The 18,778-nt window shown below is 44.4% G+C and overlaps 1 protein-coding gene across 1 annotated transcript; it reads left to right on the plus strand.

The window, feature by feature from the left end:
* Positions 1 to 7,796: 7,796 nt before the first annotated feature.
* On the plus strand, positions 7,797 to 13,772 carry OTLD1 (OTU-like cysteine protease family protein). Its single transcript, XM_048701452.2, has 9 exons — positions 7,797 to 8,009; positions 8,093 to 9,094; positions 9,777 to 9,938; positions 11,234 to 11,311; positions 12,408 to 12,486; positions 12,575 to 12,720; positions 12,846 to 12,914; positions 13,025 to 13,187; positions 13,279 to 13,772. Exons 2-9 carry the CDS (start codon positions 8,408 to 8,410, stop codon positions 13,521 to 13,523), a joined length of 1,629 nt encoding a protein of 542 aa, XP_048557409.2. The 5' UTR covers positions 7,797 to 8,009; positions 8,093 to 8,407; the 3' UTR covers positions 13,524 to 13,772.
* The last annotated feature ends 5,006 nt before the right edge of the window (positions 13,773 to 18,778 follow it).

An 18,778-nucleotide genomic window follows, 5' to 3' on the forward strand; every position in this document is an offset into this window, starting at 1 on the left:
GCTTTCTCCATAACTTATACATGTTACTATGACTATGAGATCATGCAACCCCCGAATACCGGAGGAACACTTTGTGTGCTACCAAACGTCACAATGTAACTGGGTGATTATAAAGGTGTTCTACAGGTGTATCCAATGGTGTTTGTTGAGTTGGCCTAGATCGAGACTAGGATTTGTCACTTCAAGTATCGGAGAGGTATCTCTGGGCCCTCTCGGTAATGCACATCACTATAAGCCTGGCAAGCATTGTGACTAATGAGTTAGTTGCGGGATGATGCATTACGGAACGAGTAAAGAGACTTGCCGGTAACGAGATTGAACTAGGTATTGAGATACCGACGATCGAATCTCGGGCAAGTAACATACCGATGACAAAGGGAACAACATATATCGTTATGCGGTTTAACCGATAAAGATCTTCGTAGAATATGTAGGAAGCAATATGAGCATCCAGGTTCCGCTATTGGTTATTGACCGGAAGTGAGTCTCGTTCATGTCTACATAGTTCTCGAACCCGTAGGGTACGCACGCTTAACGTTCGGTGACGATCAGTATTATGAGTTTATGCGTTTTGATGAACCGAAGGTTGTTCGGTGTCCCGGATGTGATCACGGGCATGACGAGGAGTCTCGAAATGGCCGAGACATAAATATTGATATATTGGAAGCCTATGTTTGGACATCGGAATGGTTCCGAGTGGTTCAGGCATTTTTCAAGGGGGGGGGGCTTTCCTTCTCTCCTACTCCTCCTTCCCTTCCTCTCCTACTCCAACTAGGGAAGGAGGGAATCCTACTCCCGCTGGGAGTAGGACTCCCCTAGGGCGCACCATAGAGAGGGCCGGCCCCTCCCCTCCTCCACTCCTTTATATACCGGGGGGCACCCCATGGACACACAAGTTGATCATTGATCTTTTAGCCGTGTGCGGTGCCCCCCTGCACCATAATCCACCTCGGTCATATCATAACGGTGCTTAGGCGAAGCCCTGTTCTGGTAGCATCATCATCACCGTCATCATGCCATCGTACTGAGAAAGCTCTCGCTCGACACTCTGCTGGATCATGAGTTCGTGGGACGTCACCAAGCCGAACGTGTGCAGATCACGGAGGTGCCGTACTTTCGGTACTAGGATCGGTCGATCGTGAAGACGTACGACTACATCAACCGCGTTGTCATAACGCTTCCGCTTATGGTCTACGAGGGTATGTGGACAATACTCTCCCCTCTCGTTGCTATGCATCACCATGATATTGCGTGTGTGTAGGATTTTTTTTGAAATTACTGTGTTCCCTAATAGCCCCAGGGGGGTGGGCGCGCCCTCCACCCTTGTGGCCGACTGGTGAGGCCCCTGGTGTGTTCTTAGCACCAGAAATTCTAAAATATTATATAAAAAATCATACTAAATTTTTAGGGTATTTGGAGAACTTTTATTTTTGGGACATTTTTTTATTGCATAGATAATTCAGAAAACAGACAGAAAATGCTATTTTTGCTTTATTTAAACTAAATAACAGAAAGTAAAAGATGGGTACAGAGAGTTGTGCCTTCTAAATTCATCCATCTCATGCTCATTAAAAGGAATCCATTAACAAGGTTGATCAAGTCTTATTATTAAACTTCTTCAGAATGACATGAAACCAGAGGACTTTCGAATTGTTGGGGAACGCAGTAATTTCAAAAAATGTCCTACGCACACGCAAGATCATGGTGATGCATAGCAACGAGAGGGGAGAGTATTGTCTACGTACCCTCGTAGACCGTAAGCGGAAGTGTTATGACAACGCGGTTGATGTAGTCGTGCGTCTTCACGATCGACCGATCTAGTACCGAAGATACGTCACCTCCTCGATTTGCACACGTTCGGCTCGGTGACGTCCCGCAAACTCATGATCCAGTAGAGCTTCGAGGGAGAGCTTCGTCAGCACGACGGCGTGATGACGGTGATGATGTTGCTACTGGAACAGGGCTTCGCCTAAGCATCGCTATGATATTACCGAGGTGGATTATGGTGGAGGGGGGCACCGCACACGGCTAAAGATCAATGATCAACTTGTATGTCTATGGGGTGCCCCCTCCCCCGTATATAAAGGAGTGGAGGAGGGGGAGGGTCAGCCCTCCTATGGCACGCCCCATGGGGAGTCCTACTCCCACCGGGAGTAGGATTCCCCCCTTTCCATGTAGTAGGAGTAGGAGAAGGAAGGAGGAAAGAGGGAGAAGGAAAGGGGGGCGCCGCCCCCCTTCCTAGTCCAATTCGGACCAGAGGGGGAGGGGGCGCGCGGCCTGCCATGGCAGCCCCTCATCTCTTTCCACTAAGGCCCATAAGGCCCATGAAACTCCCCGAGGGTTCCGGTAACCCCCCGGTACTCCGGTATATGTCCAAACTTCACTTGGAACCCTTCCGATGTCCAAACATAGTCATCCAATATATCGATCTTTATGTCTCGACCATTTTGAGACTCCTCGTCATGTCCGTGATCAAATACGGGACTCCGAACTACCTTCGGTACATCAAAACACATAAACTCATAATATCGATCGTCACCGAATGTTAAGCATGCGGACCCTACGGGTTCGAGAACTATGTAGACATGACCGAGACATGTCTCCGGTCAATAACCAATAGCGGAACCTGGATGCTCATATTGGTTCCTACATATTCTACGAAGATCTTTATCGGTCAAACCGCATAACGATATACGTTGTTCCCTTTGTCATCGGTATGTTACTTGCCCGAGATTCGATCGTCGGTATCTCAATACCTATTTCAATCTCATTACCGGCAAGTCTCTTTACTCGTTCTGTAATGCTACATCCTGTAACTAACTCATTAGCTACATTGCTTGCAAGGCTTATAGTGATGTACGTTACCGAGAGGGCCCAGAGATACCTCTCCGACAATCGGAGTGACAAATCCCAATCTTGATCCATGCCAACTCAACAAACACCATCGGAGACACCTGTACAACACCTTTATAATCACCCAGTTACGTTGTGACGTTTGGTAGCACACAAAGTGTTCCTCCGGTATCCGGGAGTTGCATGATCTCATAGTCATATGAACATGTATAAGTTATGGAGAAAGCAATAGCAACAAACTAAACGATCATCGTGCTAAGCTAATGGATGGGTCAAGTCAATCACATCATTCTCTAATGATGTGATCCCGTTAATCAAATGACAACTCATGTCTATGGTTAGGAAACATAACCATCATTGATTCAACGAGCTAGTCAAGTAGAGGCAAACTAGTGACACTCTGTTTGTCTATGTATTCACACATGTACTAAGTTTTCGGTTAATACAATTCTAGCTTGAATAATAAACATTTATCATGATATAAGGAAATATAAATAACAACTTTATTATTGCCTCTAGGGCATATTTCCTTCATGAATAACACTAGGTTACCTCAACGGGGATATGCATTTCCCCAACAATAAGAATATCATATTTCTTTTTGACAGCAGCAAGAGGGAATTCAAAACCTACAATAGTAATAGTTGAAATTTTTCCGATAGAATTGATACTATAAACTTGAGGTTGTTTCTTCGGAAAGTGTACCCTATGGTCATTATCATTAACATGAAAAGTGACATTGCCTTTGTTGCAATCAATAACAGCCCTTGCAATATTCAAAAAGGGTCTACCAAGGATAATCGACATATTGTCGTCCTCAGGAATATCAAGAATAACGAAGTCCGTTAAGATAGTAACGTTCGAAACCACAACAGGCACATCCTCACAAATACCGATGGGTATAGTAGTTGATTTATCAGCCATTTGCAAATAATTTTCAGTAGGTGTCAACTTATTCAATTCAAGTCTACGATAGGAAGAGAAAGGCATAACACTGACACCGGCTCCAAGATCACATAAATCAGTTTTAACATAGTTTTTTTAGTGGAGCATGGTATAGCTGGTATTCCTGGATCTCCAAGTTTCTTTAGTATTCCATCCTTAAAAGTATAATAAGCAAGCATGGTGGAAATTTCAGCTTCCGGTATTTTTTTATTTGTAACAATCTCTTTCATATACTTAGCATAAGGAGGCATTTTAAGCATATCAATCATGAACGCCTGCGCGGTAATAATAAACAAATTGATTATAAAAATGCATGCATCAAAGTCATACAAAAATTCGGCATGACCTTCCCTAAAAATAGGACATATAGAGTTTGCCCGAAATTCGTCGAAACATAAATAGATTGATATTTCGACAAAACATAGGCAACTCAAGCACAATTTGGGGGCAACTCATGCCACACACACAATTTTCATCATATCGCACACATACACATATTTCCATTCTTGCAAAAGCACACATTTTTAATCACCTATCTCGAGATCGAGCACGGTGATGATGATGTCGATCACGTCGCCACACACCTAGGGAATGATCAAAAGTGGTCAAAGCTTACTTCTTGACATGGCTAGATCTAGTTAGGGAGGTACATAGGTCACTTCTTTAAATGGGTAGATCTACCTAGCTAGTTGGGGGAGGGTATGACTTTAACTAATGGAGGGGGAGGAAAAAGAGAAAGGAGTTGTATTAATGGAGGTGGTGTAGTTAGCTAGGAGCAATAAAGAGAGAGAAAGAGAGGTAAAAGAAAGGGGGTAATGGTGGGGAGAAGTAGCGAGGAAGAAGCAAAGTGAGGGAGAGAAAAGGTGGGAGCTAGGGGAAAGTGAACAGAAGAAATGATGGGGGAGGGGGGAGGAAAAGGTGGTGGCTGCGCTTTAGCAGTAGCGCGGGAACAGAAAACGTGATGCTGCTAAAATTGTAGCAGTAGCGCGCTCCTGGGAGACGCGCACGCGCTACTGCTAAGTGGGGCCTGCCATGTGGCCAAGTTCAAACTTAGCAATAGCGCCCTACCCTAAAAACGCGCTACTACTATTTTCTTAGCAGTAACGTGGTTTTTGCAAGGGCGCTACTACTATACCTAGCCTGGCGACAATAGTGTGACAATTATAGTAGTAGCACCTTTTCTTCTTGTCGTGCTACTGCTATGTTGATAGCAGCAGCGCCCTTTGTGACCACGTGCTACTGCTACTTAGCAGTAGCGCCTCATTTTAGCTAGCGGTATTGATAAGCTTCTGTGTATAAGGTTTTCCCTAGTAGTGTCTCTTCACCGCGCTGAGCGACGAGCTCCTCCGCCTCCCTCTTGACGGGCGGCAGCGGTGTGCACGAGCTGCTCGCGCTGGAGGAGCTGCCCTCGCCAGAGAGCCGAGCTGCCACCGGTCGTACTCCTCTGCCTCGCGACGGCGGCGGCTCAAGGCCCCGGTTCGTGTACCGCCGGGCGGACCGCTTCCTCGCCGCGTCGGCGGCGGTGTAGTGATTCCGCTCGGGGTCCTCGCCTTCGCCGGCTCCACGGCCGGGGCTCCACATCACGCGCCACATGGTGGCGGATCGGCATTAGCGGCGTCGGCCGGTGGATTTGAGTTGCCGGCCGCAAGAAATCAAAGAGGAAAGGGGGGATTGCGTCGGCGGGGAAATAGGATTTCACCCCATATAGTGAACACAGACCCGTAGATATACTACTTGGAGGGTGTTTTTCTGAACCGCTATAAACACTTTATGGGGCGGTACGGGTCTGGTATGACCTAGAAAGCAGATCAAACCTATATAGTCGCCGGAATTATACGGCCGGACCGCTTATAAAAGATCCGCCGGAGATGCTCAAAATGCCGTAAAGTTTCGTGTCCTGTAGATCCATGGCTTTCCGTTGCTGCGATGACCTGTAAAGTAGCATCTGCGGCAAGAATGAGCGCGTGTAGAGCATCGGATGACTTTGCCTTGTGCCGCTGCTTCTCGCTTTCTTTAATCAGTTCGGTCTGGCCGCGGATCCCGTGAAGGCGATGATTCCCTGGCCGTCATGGTCCTAGGCCCCAAGGAAACGCCGCAAGGAGCCAAAGTTTTGTTCCCAGATTTGTGTGGAGAGCATGGTCATCTGCGATGTCGTACGCCCGGAGATTCGAATTGAATATCTACACGTCTCAAAAGGGCCAGAGGGGATCAGGGGAAATTTACACGTCCCGAAAAAGGAAATCCACATATCTATACGTTTGTGTTGTTTAAAAAAGAAATCTAGACGCAAACTAACATGTGATTGGATAGTTAGGAGGATAGTGGTATTCTCAGCCCATTAGGGCTTCTAGTGCTCACATTTATTTCTGAATTTATTTCAAGATTTCCGACGATGCATGTTTAATGAGGGAGACGTTCCTGTCGACAACGAGACGCCTACGATGACTTCGTAGAATCTCAAGATGATATATCGTCTCAGTCTTTCGGAGGTGCTCATAAGGATAGGGTGAGGGTGTGCGTGTGCACGTTCATAGAGGTAAGTGTAAGCGCATGTATATGGGTGCTTTGCGTTTGTACCATGTTTAAAAAAAAAATCTAGATGTTGTATGCATCTTCACCTCGTACCTTTTTGTGTTAGGTTTTCGTATACTATCGGAAATCCCTGTACATTTTGGGCCGTTAAAAATGTTGCACTCTCCTTGTAGTGGTCTTCGATGAAGACACATCACCAACGCGTGGACTTCGGTGTCTTTTTCTCTCTCTTTACACCCTTCATGTTTCAGCATCTCACTCTCTTACATTCTCTCGAGCTCTCTCTCATAGTTTCATGTCTGCGCTATTGGCCGTTCACCCACCTCCTCTCCCTCGGCTTCTTTCCCTTTGTGAGTTCTAGTGCAAGCACGGTATATGCCCCAACCAGGGCCTTGGTGTTGGTGCCGCCTTTTGTTTTTGCCTCCACATGTGACGGCAATTAACATCGGTAGTGCCTGGTATAGTTGCTAGTGGTGTGGAGCGTACATGATGTGCAACCACATGCCACCATAGGGCAGGAAGGTAGGGGCACAACCATCGAAGGGAGATTGAGTTAAAGGGCAGATGTTGCAATGGCAGTACTAGCTAGGTAACGTGTGCGCGTATAACAAGGACATGAGAGGAAAGTCGGAGTGAAACCATACATCCATCGAAACTCGTAGATGGACGACATCACAAGTTGGTCTGTGGGTAGACTCAACGGCACCATCGAGGGGCTACGGTAGATTAGTTGGTTTATTTATTGTACACATTTGGCGATTTTCTTTCTTTAATTAGCTTATTGTGTTTTTGCGAATATTTCAAATTAGCTTGATAGATGGGACAAATGGATAGCTTGGAGCGGCTTGGCGAGAATGGAGAGGAGGTGGGGGTTATATATATAAAGAATAGCGTGACATATGGATATAATGGGAAGGTAAAACTTTTTTTTTCTAACAAGCCTTGGTTTTCTTTATTCCTTATCAAAGATTACATCCTTTATAAGCGACTGCATGAGAAAACTAGGGGTTTAATTGACCCACGCACAAATATTTAAGTATACTAAAAAATATCTATCTCATACGCTGCAACATCTACTTTGCTGGGGCATAATAACTTAAAAACGTCGTCAAGAAAACTTGCATGCAACATGCAGTCATGAAAAATTGCTGAACTTGCAGTGGCAGAAAACCCCCTGAGTTATGAGTCGAGATCACCTGCTTACTATCAGACTAAAGAATAGCTTTGAGAAGAAATTCCACAAAAAGAAATGAGAAGAAGAAAAAGAAAGAAATCGTGGTCGAATTGGGCCTCGGCCCTATCTATCTACGCAAATACAAAGCCACAAACTGGGCAACTGGATTCGTGGCAACACAAAACCAAGGGCGTAGCGACTACCGTCCATTCTTCACGGACGCTGCTATGCGGTCCCACATGTCATCCTCGGATGGCCATCTCCCTTCTCCACTTATAAAATGTTGGCACGCTCTCGCCCCTCGTCTCCCTCCCTCCTCTCCATCGTCTTCTTCCCAGCCTCACCTACTGCTACTCTTTCTCTCTCCACCCAAAACTGAATCCCCAAAGCGCCAGCGACAGAATCACGCGACGACGCGAATCTTCGTCCCGTAAACCCTAGCGCGGTCTACCCTCCTCAGCCCGGAGCCGTCTCCGTCGCCTCGCCCACCGGATTCCCCGACGAGGTAACCCGCTCGACCCCCCAACGGAACCCTAGGAAATTTGGTTGTTGTTCCATCGAGATTGATCGAATTGGCGGGCTATTCAGGGTTTTGGGAGGGTGGTGCGCCGCCCCTGCCGTCCGGGGATAGCCTGCGCGTCTCGATCTCGGGGGAGCTAGGGTTTTGTGATCTGAGGCCTCGAGGTCAGCGGCGTCGCCCTGGTTCTGATGAGAATTGGCAGTCTAATGCTCAGATTGGCCGCCGGCGACGACGAGAGGAGCAGCTTCGTTGGCAGCGGCGGCGGAGGCCTCAGGTTCACCGCTCCCAAGGTCCGTACACGGGACAAGGGCGCCCCTATATCCCTCTAAGTCCAGAGGGTTGCTGGTGTTGAGACGTGGAGCCTTCGCTGAAGAAACTGGGGAATGACGAGGATCTTCGTGCAGCGTGGGCCCGGTGGCTCCTCGTCCAACTCGGCTCGCTCGGGCTCACAGGCACTGCAGCAGCAACAGCAGCAGCAGCAGCAGAACCAGCCAGCAGCAGCTGCCCGGGAGGAGGAGCTTACGGTGCAGCCGCAGCCACTGGAGCTCTTGGCTTCAGGTGATACGACTGAGCATCTACTTGAGGGTGGCGAAAGTAGTAGCAATGATCCTTCAAGGCTGGTTGAAACTGTGTCTGAGAGCTCAAGTCATGTGGAAGAGGGATCTGAGAGAGAGAAACCCCCCAAGGATGACTCCAATGTGACCGATCCCCCTTTCTTGATGGAGCTGTCAGGACTCCAGCTTTCGGATCAGTTTGAGCAGGCGAATCCTGTGCAGTCAGGCACTGTGCCATCGCAGATAACCGGCGCAGCATCACACCCACCGCCTCCTCCGGCTCCACCACCAAAACCATCATCATCTGCTAATAATGGGTTGAGGAGAATGGGATCTGGAAGCTCAAATGGTGTGCGGATTGGATCTTCAAGAAGGCCAACTGCTTGGCCACCAGTGGCAGCTTGGACATCTGCTTCGGGTTCTCGCCCTTCTTCCCCTAGGTCACTTGCTGATTGTGAAGGGTACAATAGTGCAGATGAGCAAGGTGCCTGTTACACCTCTAGCTATGATGATTCGGTATGATCTCTTGTCTGGTTCTGTTATGCGTGGACTTTAATTTTGGATCTTAAGCATATAGTTAGTATAGTTAGTTTATGTACTACATCAACATTGATCATATAAAGATAATGGCGTAGATGTTTTGGATTCCTTGCAACTGAATGGTGCACTTTTGTGGGGCTGGGTTTAGTTAGGAGTATGAATAATAGATGATTCCTTTAATTGCTTATTATGATCAGTAAGTAGATATGCCTAAATAATCCTGGTCTATGAAATCTCAATGTCTCCTGCTTATATTTGCTAGTGGCTACTTCTCTACGCACATTGAATGGTGCACTTTCATGGAGCTGTTTTTAGTTAGGAGTATGGTTAATTGCTTTAATTGCTTATTATGACTAGTAAGTAGATATGCCTATATAATCCTGGTCTATAATATTTCAATGTCTCTTGCTTATATTTGTTAGTGGCTGTTTTGCTACGTACACTGAATGGTGCACTTTGCGCAGCTGTTTTTAGTTAAGAGTATAATAATAGATGATTGCTTTGATTGCTTATTCTGATTAGTAAGTAGATATGCCTTTCTAATCCTGGTCCATAAAATGTCATTGTCTCTTGATTATATTTATTAGTGTCTGATTTCTACGTACAGGGTGAGTAAGTATAATTTTGTACTGGTCCTGATGTATTTTATTTCCCTCAGGAAAGGGAGCATATGTTCGAACATGACCTAAGGCGAGTGAAAGGGTTTGAAATAAGAAAGATGGCAGCAGATGGGAATTGCCTGTTCAGAGCAGTTGCTGATCAAGTTTATGGCGATCCAGAAACTTATGATATGGCTAGGCAGATGTGTGTTGACTATATGGTAGGTTGCATATTTTCATCTGAGTAGTAATTTTTCCAGAGTTGAGTTTGTGTTTTCAAGACAATCATTTATTGCCAGTGAGTAGAGTAATAGCACTTATCCCTACACTTTTAATTCATTAACTCAATTCACAAGCTTTGGCTATTCATTATTTTAGCATATTATTTCCTTGTCTCCTTGTTCATGCCACTTTGCTAGGTTTACAATAATCTAGACGTATTTTTTTCTTGAACACGTGCTAAAATGTGTGTTGTTTGTATAAGGAGAACACCAAGAAGGCATGAACTTACAAGGGTAAACCGGCAAAATCTAGAAGAACAAAAAGTTCTAAGCTTACCAAAAACGTAGATGCTACCTAGACGTAAATGATATTTGCTGGATAGTATGTAGTTTAACTTAACCTAGTTCCAGTCTTCTAGTTGATGACTGGTATAGGTTGCTGCCTGGCTGATTGGTGATAGTGAGCCGTCTATTAAGCAAGATAGCTTCAGAGGCAGCACCCAGTAACTCAGGCAGCACTTTGTTAAAAACACTTGCAGCCCTTCCCGTCAAAACTTGTTGCTACTTTACTCTTTTTGGTATTTTTTTGGAAGAATATCATCAAATACTGAATGTGCCATAATAACGCAAAATTCTGCCAATTTCATTGTGAATCAACTGTGCGGTTGAATATCAATGTATGGCATATTGCTGATTGACAATTTTCTTATCTGCCTGCAGGAATGTATCTGATTATATATTATTTTAGATTGTTTGCAGTTTTTTCATCATTTACCCACTCACCTTTATTTAGCAATGTGCCCTGTGGTTTACAGCATAATTTTTTAGTTACACTACTGCCAATGTGGCCACCACTTCCACAGTTAGCTTTCCTAGCAAAATGCTCTACAGTATGGTATTATTTGGTAATTCAGTGTAAGCAGGTGAAAGCATGCGCAAACTACGTGGCTTCTTTGTGCTTGGGACATAGCATAATACATGGAATAAAACTGTTATTACTTCATCTGGTTTAACGTACTTGTCATTTTATTAGCTTCATGCATGTAAAACAAGAGGGTTTAATACTTTTTTAACTTTTGAGTTATCGGCATAGTTAACCCCAAGGACTTTGTACCCATTTACGTAGGTCATTAATATGGGCATTTTATAAAAATGTTCACCCAGAAGCCCAAAATTACATCTATTTGCAAACTGATGCAAACTTCCAAATTTCTTACCTATTTTGGACTGGCGTAGTTAATACTCAGTAGCAAGGCAATTGAAGTGCTCATTGTGTTTTTCTTTTTTCACTCCAGGAAAGAGAGCGGGATCATTTTTCTCAGTTCATGACGGAGGGCTTTACACCATATTGTAAAAGGAAAAGAAAAGACAAGGTAGGGTTTTACATGCCTGGTATGCTTGCTTAAAATGGGTAGGCAAATCATTACTCACATATTTGTTTGTCCCTCATTTGTACAAGATGACTTCCAAGATTAGAATGCCTTTTCCAATTGAATTAATTATTTTATCGACTCCTGTTTGATTTTATACGTCATTCATGTTCCCCCGCACAAGCATTTTCCACCTGTCTAGATCTCGTACTCCTGCAGAGACTTATTTAAAATGTGCTATTTATTCTGTATTTGGTAGTATATGTGCTTTCATATGGGGAGGCAATGAGGCATGCACTTCTCCCTACTTGACCTGTTCTACTGCACACATTTTTTTTTTGTACAGCAATACTGCATCAATGTATATAGGGTATGTTTGGTTTACAACCAATACGAGACATACCAATTTTTTGGCTTGCCCGTAAGATTTGGCTGTTGCTTGGACGGATGCCAAAATTTTGGTTCGCCAAAGCCCGCCCTCAAGTTCCCGTGTAATTTTTGCCAAGGCATGGGCGCACCGATGGCGTGCAAAACTCCTCTCGCCAAAAAGTTGGCAGCCCAGCTCACCTGCTCTACGTATGTGGGGCCTCCTTCTGTACCATAATATTAGAGCAATTAGTGTGACAGATTAACGGGATGAGTACACGCTGACGGAAGCAAGCGCGTCACGTTTCATCTAGCGGCCGTTTGAATAGCGCATGTTTTTAGTTCCGTTCATGCAGCTGCGCAACTAATCCTACTTAACCATGTCTAATAGCAGCTCATACTAGTCTCAGTTTCCATTTCTGTTGGCTCATCATAAAAATTGAATCGGTATCGGACTAAGCAATAATTAATACAAGTTCTCAAAGTATTTGTGAACTTAGTTGGCTCCAAAAAATTGGCAGGTGCAATGGCTATAATCCAAATAACAGTGATTTACCAAATTTTCTGTCCTGCCAAAATTTTGGCTGGGGCTCAAACCAAACACACCCATAGTCAGGAGCTGCCTTCAAATCAAATACAAAAAAGGAGTCATGTGATACAAGGAAAAAGTTAGCACCTTAGCTTCTTTATGATTGCAATGGATTTTATGTTGATTGGTTACCTGATTTTCTAGGTATATGGCAATAACATTGAGATCCAGGCATTTGCTGAGATGTACAATCGTCCAATTCACATATATTCATACAGTACAGGTAAATTTTGGTCTAGCATTTTAACCCTGCTTCTTTGTAACCTCAACTCTCTCACTCTCAGTCTCATATCGGTTTGCTCTTGTTGCAGAGCCTATTAACATTTTTCAGGGAAGTTATAACACAGATGTTCCTCCGGTTAGGTTAAGTTACCATCACGGTAACCATTATAATTCAGTTGTTGATCCTCGTCGGCTGACAGTTGGGGCAGGCCTTGGATTTAGCTCCCTTAGAGGGGTAAGCCTTCGGAAACTTCCTTGTCGGGCATGATTCTTGGTGGTTATTATTTCCCTATTAACCATTTTGTAATGGATGGTTTTGTGAACTGTTTGTGTTAAATAAACTTCCACTTGTGTGTATAGACCAACAGTGTTGACAGAGACCAAGTGAAGGCTGCAATAAAAGCTCAGCAAGATCAGCAGATTGAGAACGTGAGTTGTCTACTTTCTGTGTTCTTACTTTCCATCAAAGCATGTTTGTAAGTAAACAGGTGAAATCATCAAATGGCGTGGGCTTGATGCTTGTGTTTGTGCAATTTTAGGCACTTTTGGCTGAAGGGCGACTCTACTCTGATCTGGAGTTAACTGAGAAGGAAATAGAGCGGATGGTGATGGAGGCCTCTCGGGCAGAGTATCTGAACCAGCAGCAAGTTAACTTCAGAGAGTCATCAAGGTCAGGGGCAGAGCCATCTTCCTCCGCAGCAAGTAAGCATCCTTCTCTTGTTGTTTGAGGAAATTTATAGTGTTCCATTGATCGGTTGTTTGCCTGAAACTGGGATGCTTTCGTGCTCTGTAGTTAGTGGATCATCTGGTTCGGCAGCGGATAGAGGCAGTGAGAATTGTTTCGTACTCCCAGACACGGTGCTGACTCGCAGCATGCAGTTGCTTCTGGCAATGGGCTTTAGTTACATGCAAGTGATGGAAGCCTACAGTATATTCGGAGAGGACATGGACTCGATGATCTGCTACCTGGTGGAGATGGGAGGCACCGGAGCCTCCGCAGGCGGCAGCAACCGCCGGAAAGGGAAGGCTGCTGAGTGATGTGTGCACCTTTCTAGAGGCGACTGAGGATCGAAGTTATCAGGCGTAACTTTCAGGACTACATACAAAATAACGATAGCCTCTGTGAGTTAAGAAGACATCGATGTTGTGCTGCCATTTTGGGGAATATATAATAAATAATGAATAAAAGGTACTCTCAAGAGACTCTCTATTCGATCTGGTGTTTGAATGGTGTCTGTTGTAGTACGTACTTTTGATCTGTTGAGTCAAGCTGCTCCCTTGTGACCATTGTGGTGCTCACCTGTGATTATGTCTGTCTAGTTTTGTTAAGCTGTGCAACATGTCTCAGTGCACTTGCAAAACGAGCCATGCCCAACACTTGCAGAATGAGGCATGCTTTGAGCTGTTGAGCAGCTTAAAATGAAGAATCGTTTTGGGCAACTAGATTTCACATGGTCATGAGATTATAGGGTAGGAAAACACGTTCAGAATCACAGAAGTTTGTAGGATGGACCGTGTGGTAGAGCAATGACGTGTATTCGAATAAACCAGGGCCGATCCTTTCCAAATTAGTTCTCCCCCTTTCTCTCGACCCTTCTCCTCTCTTCTCCTTGAGAGTCTCTCCCGTGAGCTCGGGCAAGGCCCGGATCTGCGCCACCGGTGTTGCTGGCCGGAGTGGAGATAGTAGTTTAGGTTTAGCTCCACTTTGGTGGTGTTTGGCCTTGTGCTAGTTTGGTGTCATGCCGCTAGGGTGAGCTAGCGAGCTCCATGGTGGAGGAATGGAGGAGGAGACGAATCTGGCAAAGCCCTTCTAAATAAGCTCGCTAAGGCCCTTAGGAGAGACGATGCGAAGGGCCTGCCGTTTCCTCCATGCCGTTGAGGTGGCGGACGAAGAAGCAGTGGGGATCCTTGTTTCGTTTGTCTCGTGGCGGGTTTGCCTCGTCAGATCCCAGCTTCCGACGAGGTTGGCGTCGATCCCTGACTTGTGGGAGGTTCTTTGGCTCGTCAGAGCTGTCGAGCGGCGAACATGCTGTTGGGCTTCGTGTGTATCATCAGCGGTGGTTATGGGGAGGCTAAGGCTCCAGTCCTCGCCGACGAGCCGCTGATTCCTATGGCCGTAGGGCGTCCCTCTTTCTTCCTCCCGACCATGTTGCCAAAGGGGAGGCAGCGCAGCTTCGGTTTGGTGTCCACGGTGTTCGCTGTGGAGGGCTCGACGGACCAAGTGGTCTCGTCCCCGGCGCCGGCGAGTTCAGTGTTGTTCTCAAGCTGTTTTGAACCCAATCATATTTCCTGTTCTCTGTTTGGGGTCCTCTTTGCAAAAGTCAAGGACTTGGTTGTATTTTCCATTTTCTTTTGGATATTGATGTAATGTGGGCGTTTATGTTTATCTAATGGAATGGGTCTGGGTCCTTCGGGATCCTACCTTTATTCCCCAAAACAAGAATAAACCAGAGATAGATAAAAGGTTAAGCAAGCGCAAAACCGATGTTTGAAATTTTAAGGGTGAGGCCATAGTTGGCGCATGTTGGCCTCTTCATCACCTGTTAGATGTAGCAACAACAGCACGGCTTAAACCGCATTGAAGATTTTATGGTGTATTTTAGTAATTGTAGAATTAGATTCCTTGAAACTTGTTCAAGCTTTCAATGGCATAATCTAGGTGTAGAGTCCCTACGTGGTGAAATTACATATGAGGAGAATAATCTTAAACTATGAAAGGTGCCCTTGTGTGGTAGAACCAGGTCTTCCACCAGACGGTTCATCTTTCTTTTTACTAGTTGTTTTTTCTTGATAGGTGTTGGCGCAAATAGGCACAAACCCCCTCTCTCCTTGGCTTGGTTCATTAACTTTCTTCTTCTTTATGGGTCGTAAACGTTTTCTTGCGCGTGCAGTTTTCTGTTCAACGTTTTTAACGCGTGCATTTTTTCAAAAGCGGACCGAGCTGGTTTTGTGAAGATTCTAGAAGCTTCCAGATGGACAGCTTTGGGAAGCTTCTAAAAGCTTTCGTATGATTTTGGGAAGCTTCTGACCAATTTTTTCTTTTTTGGTTTTCTGGAAGGCTTTTATTTGGTTTTTCCTTTTATAAATGCGTGACCATTTTTCGTGAATTTTTGCCCAAATTCATGACCTTTTCTAACAAAATGTGAACATTTTCCTTAAATTTATAAACTTTTTCACTTTTGTGAAGTTTTTTCCTTAGAAATATGTTTTTTAAAGCACGTGAACTTGTTTTTCACTTGCATGAATTTTTTTGAACTCGTGAACTTTTTCAAGGTCGTGATCTTTTTTGAATCGGAAGAAGTATTTTTTAACCCGTGAAATTTTTCGAGTTTGTGAACTTCTCTCAAATCCATGATTTTTCTTGAATCCCATGATTTTTTAACTAGTGAACCTTTTCAAGTTTGTGAACATTTTTTAAAACCGTGTTTTTTTCTCGATTCTCGTGAACATTTTCTGAATGTTTGCTTTTTAAAGCAATTTTTCTTGAAAAGTCAACAGTGGACCAGCCAACCACGACCAGCGAACCAGGAAAACCGGTGTGCCCCGATCGAACGCTCGCATCCTTGTGTGGGCCGGCCCACGAGGAGGTGCCTGTAGGCGCTGGTTACCCTCCCTGGCGCTTAAAGCGCTTGGGAAGGGGTCTCTAGGGGAGGTGTGTGATAGCCTGGCTTAAAAGGGATGATAAACTACTCATATCATAAGGAATTCCTTGTTTTTCGGAAGCCCATTTAGATAGAACTTCAAAGTTAAGTGTGTTCAGCTTGGAGTAATTTCAAGATGGATGACCGACCGGGAAGTTGCTCCTGGTTGCGCACGAGTGAGGATAAAGTGCGCGAAAAAGACTAGTATTGATCTGTGGGACCAGTCTAGATCCTGTCAGGAGTAACGACCACTGGCGGGAGTGTCCGCGGTGTTACAAGTTGGTATCAGAGCCGACCCTCGAGGTTACACCTATGTTTGCGGACAGGTGCGCGGTCATGTTGTGCACGACGTTTGTGACCCGTCATGGCACACAACATGACACATGTGCCGGACTAGATGCACAGACGTTTGTGCCAAGAGGGAACATTCCCGTGGCCCGACGAGGATGTAGGTTCCTCTGAGTGGGGGTGTATGTGATAGCCTGACTTAATAGGGATGATAGACTACTCATATCAATAAGGAATTCTTCTTTTCCGGAAGCCCATTCAGATAGAACTCCAAAGTTAAGCGTGCTCAGCTTGGAGTAATTTTAGGATGGGTGACCGACTGGAAAATTGCTCCCGAGTGTGCACGAGTGAGGACAAAGTGCGCAGAAAAGACTAGTATTGATCTGTGGGGCCAATCTAAATCATGTGAGGAGTAACGACCACCGGCGGGTGTGTCCGGAGCATTACAAGGTGCTTATAGCGAAATAAACTAGTTATCTCTTAATCATCAATGCTTATTTATGGAAGATAGACGTTTAATTAGACACACCTTAAGGTAGATTTTGAGGAAGCTTATAGATTTTTAAAAAAATTGTTATGATTAAAAAAGGAATTTCTTCTAAATACACTAGTTGGGTAACACAGACAATGGAGAAAGGAAAAGTAGCTGTCATGGTAAATGATCAGATTGGTCCTTTCTTTGAAACAAAAAAGGGCTAAGACAGGGAGACCCTTTCTCTCCTTTCCCTTTTTAATATAGCCATGTATATTCTCAATTTACTTCTAAAAGCTCAATATTTAGGATTGGTCCAGGGCTTAGCTCAGAAGTATGTTGATGGAGGTGTTAGCATGCTTTCAATATGCTGACGACATCGTTGTGCTAAGGCTTCTACTGCAGCAAGGTTTGCCCGGCTTCGGTGAGGGAGGGGCAAGGACGGCAATGTGCCTTTGACTTGCTTCGGCGCTAGTAGTCGTCGCTAGGTGGTCTATGGATCTAGATGTATTTTTACTTCTGGTGTTCTTTGTACTACCTTGATAGTTGATGAATAGACTTAAAGTTATCCTCGCAAAAAATATGTTGATGATATGATTTTTATGTTTCAAGATAATTTAGAGAGTGCTAGAAATGTGAAATTGATTCTTTGTTTGTTTGAGCAACTTTTGGGTTTGAAGGTCAATTTTCATAAAAGTGAAGTTTTATGTTTCGGGGAAGCTAGAGCTAAACAGGAGAGGATGCTGTGACAGGAAGAGGATAATGTTAAAAAAATATCATTTTGTGAAGTGGGAAGATGTCCATGGACCAAAAGATATGGGAGGCTTGGGGTGTTGTACTTGGACATAATGAACATTTGTTTACTCTGTAAATGGATCTGGAAATTGGAAAATGAGAAGGGGGTGTGGTTGGACCTAGTGAGGAATAAATATCTAAGAAAGTGTACTCATAGGAATAGTAAAAGTAAACCTGGACATGCTCATTTCTGGCAGGGGCTTATGAAAGTTAAACATGTTTTCTTACAATATAGTAGGAAGATGGTGGGTAATGGTGAAAGGACTTTGTTTTGGAATGATGTTTGGTTAGGAGATAGGCCTTTAAGCTTGAAATTTCCTAGGCTGTATTTGCTTACTTTTAGTGTTGCTAATGCCCTTTCTGAAGGCATGAGTAAGATTAGATTCGGAAGGATTCTTTGGGGGGAGACGACTGATATGTGGTATGAGTTGAAGGAAATTTGTAAGGATGTTGTGCTAACAAAACAAGGTGATACGTGTTCTTGGTTGCCAGATAAAACTGGCAAATTTACTGTTCGATCATTGTACTTGGTTTTAAAAACTAATCAGGTTCCATGGCCACATAGAAAGTTGTGGTATGTTAAAATCCCTTTGAACATTAAAGTGTTTCTTTTGTTGGTTTTCAAAAATAGTGTTCGAACTAGAGATAATTTGGCCAAACGAAACTATAAGGGAAGGATGTAAGCTATAGCTTTTGTGATCATAATGAAATAGTAGAACATTTGTTTTGTACTTGTGTGGTTGCTAGATTTGGCGTGGTTAGGAGTGTGACTGGTAGTTGATATACCTTGTAGGATAGATGAATTTAGTGGCTGGATAGAGAGGTTTCCTAAACATCAAAGATAGGTGATAGTTGTGGGTGTTGCGGCAGTTTTCTGGACTTTGTGGAAAGCTAGGAACTCTGCTACTTTTCATCATAGTTATGCGCATGATCCTAGTGTATTGTTCCATCAAGTTTCTTACTGGATCTCTTATTGGGTGGGCCTATAGTGGAAAGGAAAGCAACAGACGCTGCGAGACATGGCGGCACTGCTAACTTAGGTGGCGAATGGTTTCTTCAACAAAAGTAGAGGTTGGGCTCCGATGACGAGAAGACTT

Source organism: Triticum urartu, chromosome 2A (genome assembly GCF_056163025.1).
Source record: "Triticum urartu cultivar PI428250 chromosome 2A, HENAU_Tu73, whole genome shotgun sequence".
Lineage (NCBI taxonomy): Eukaryota > Viridiplantae > Streptophyta > Magnoliopsida > Poales > Poaceae > Triticum > Triticum urartu.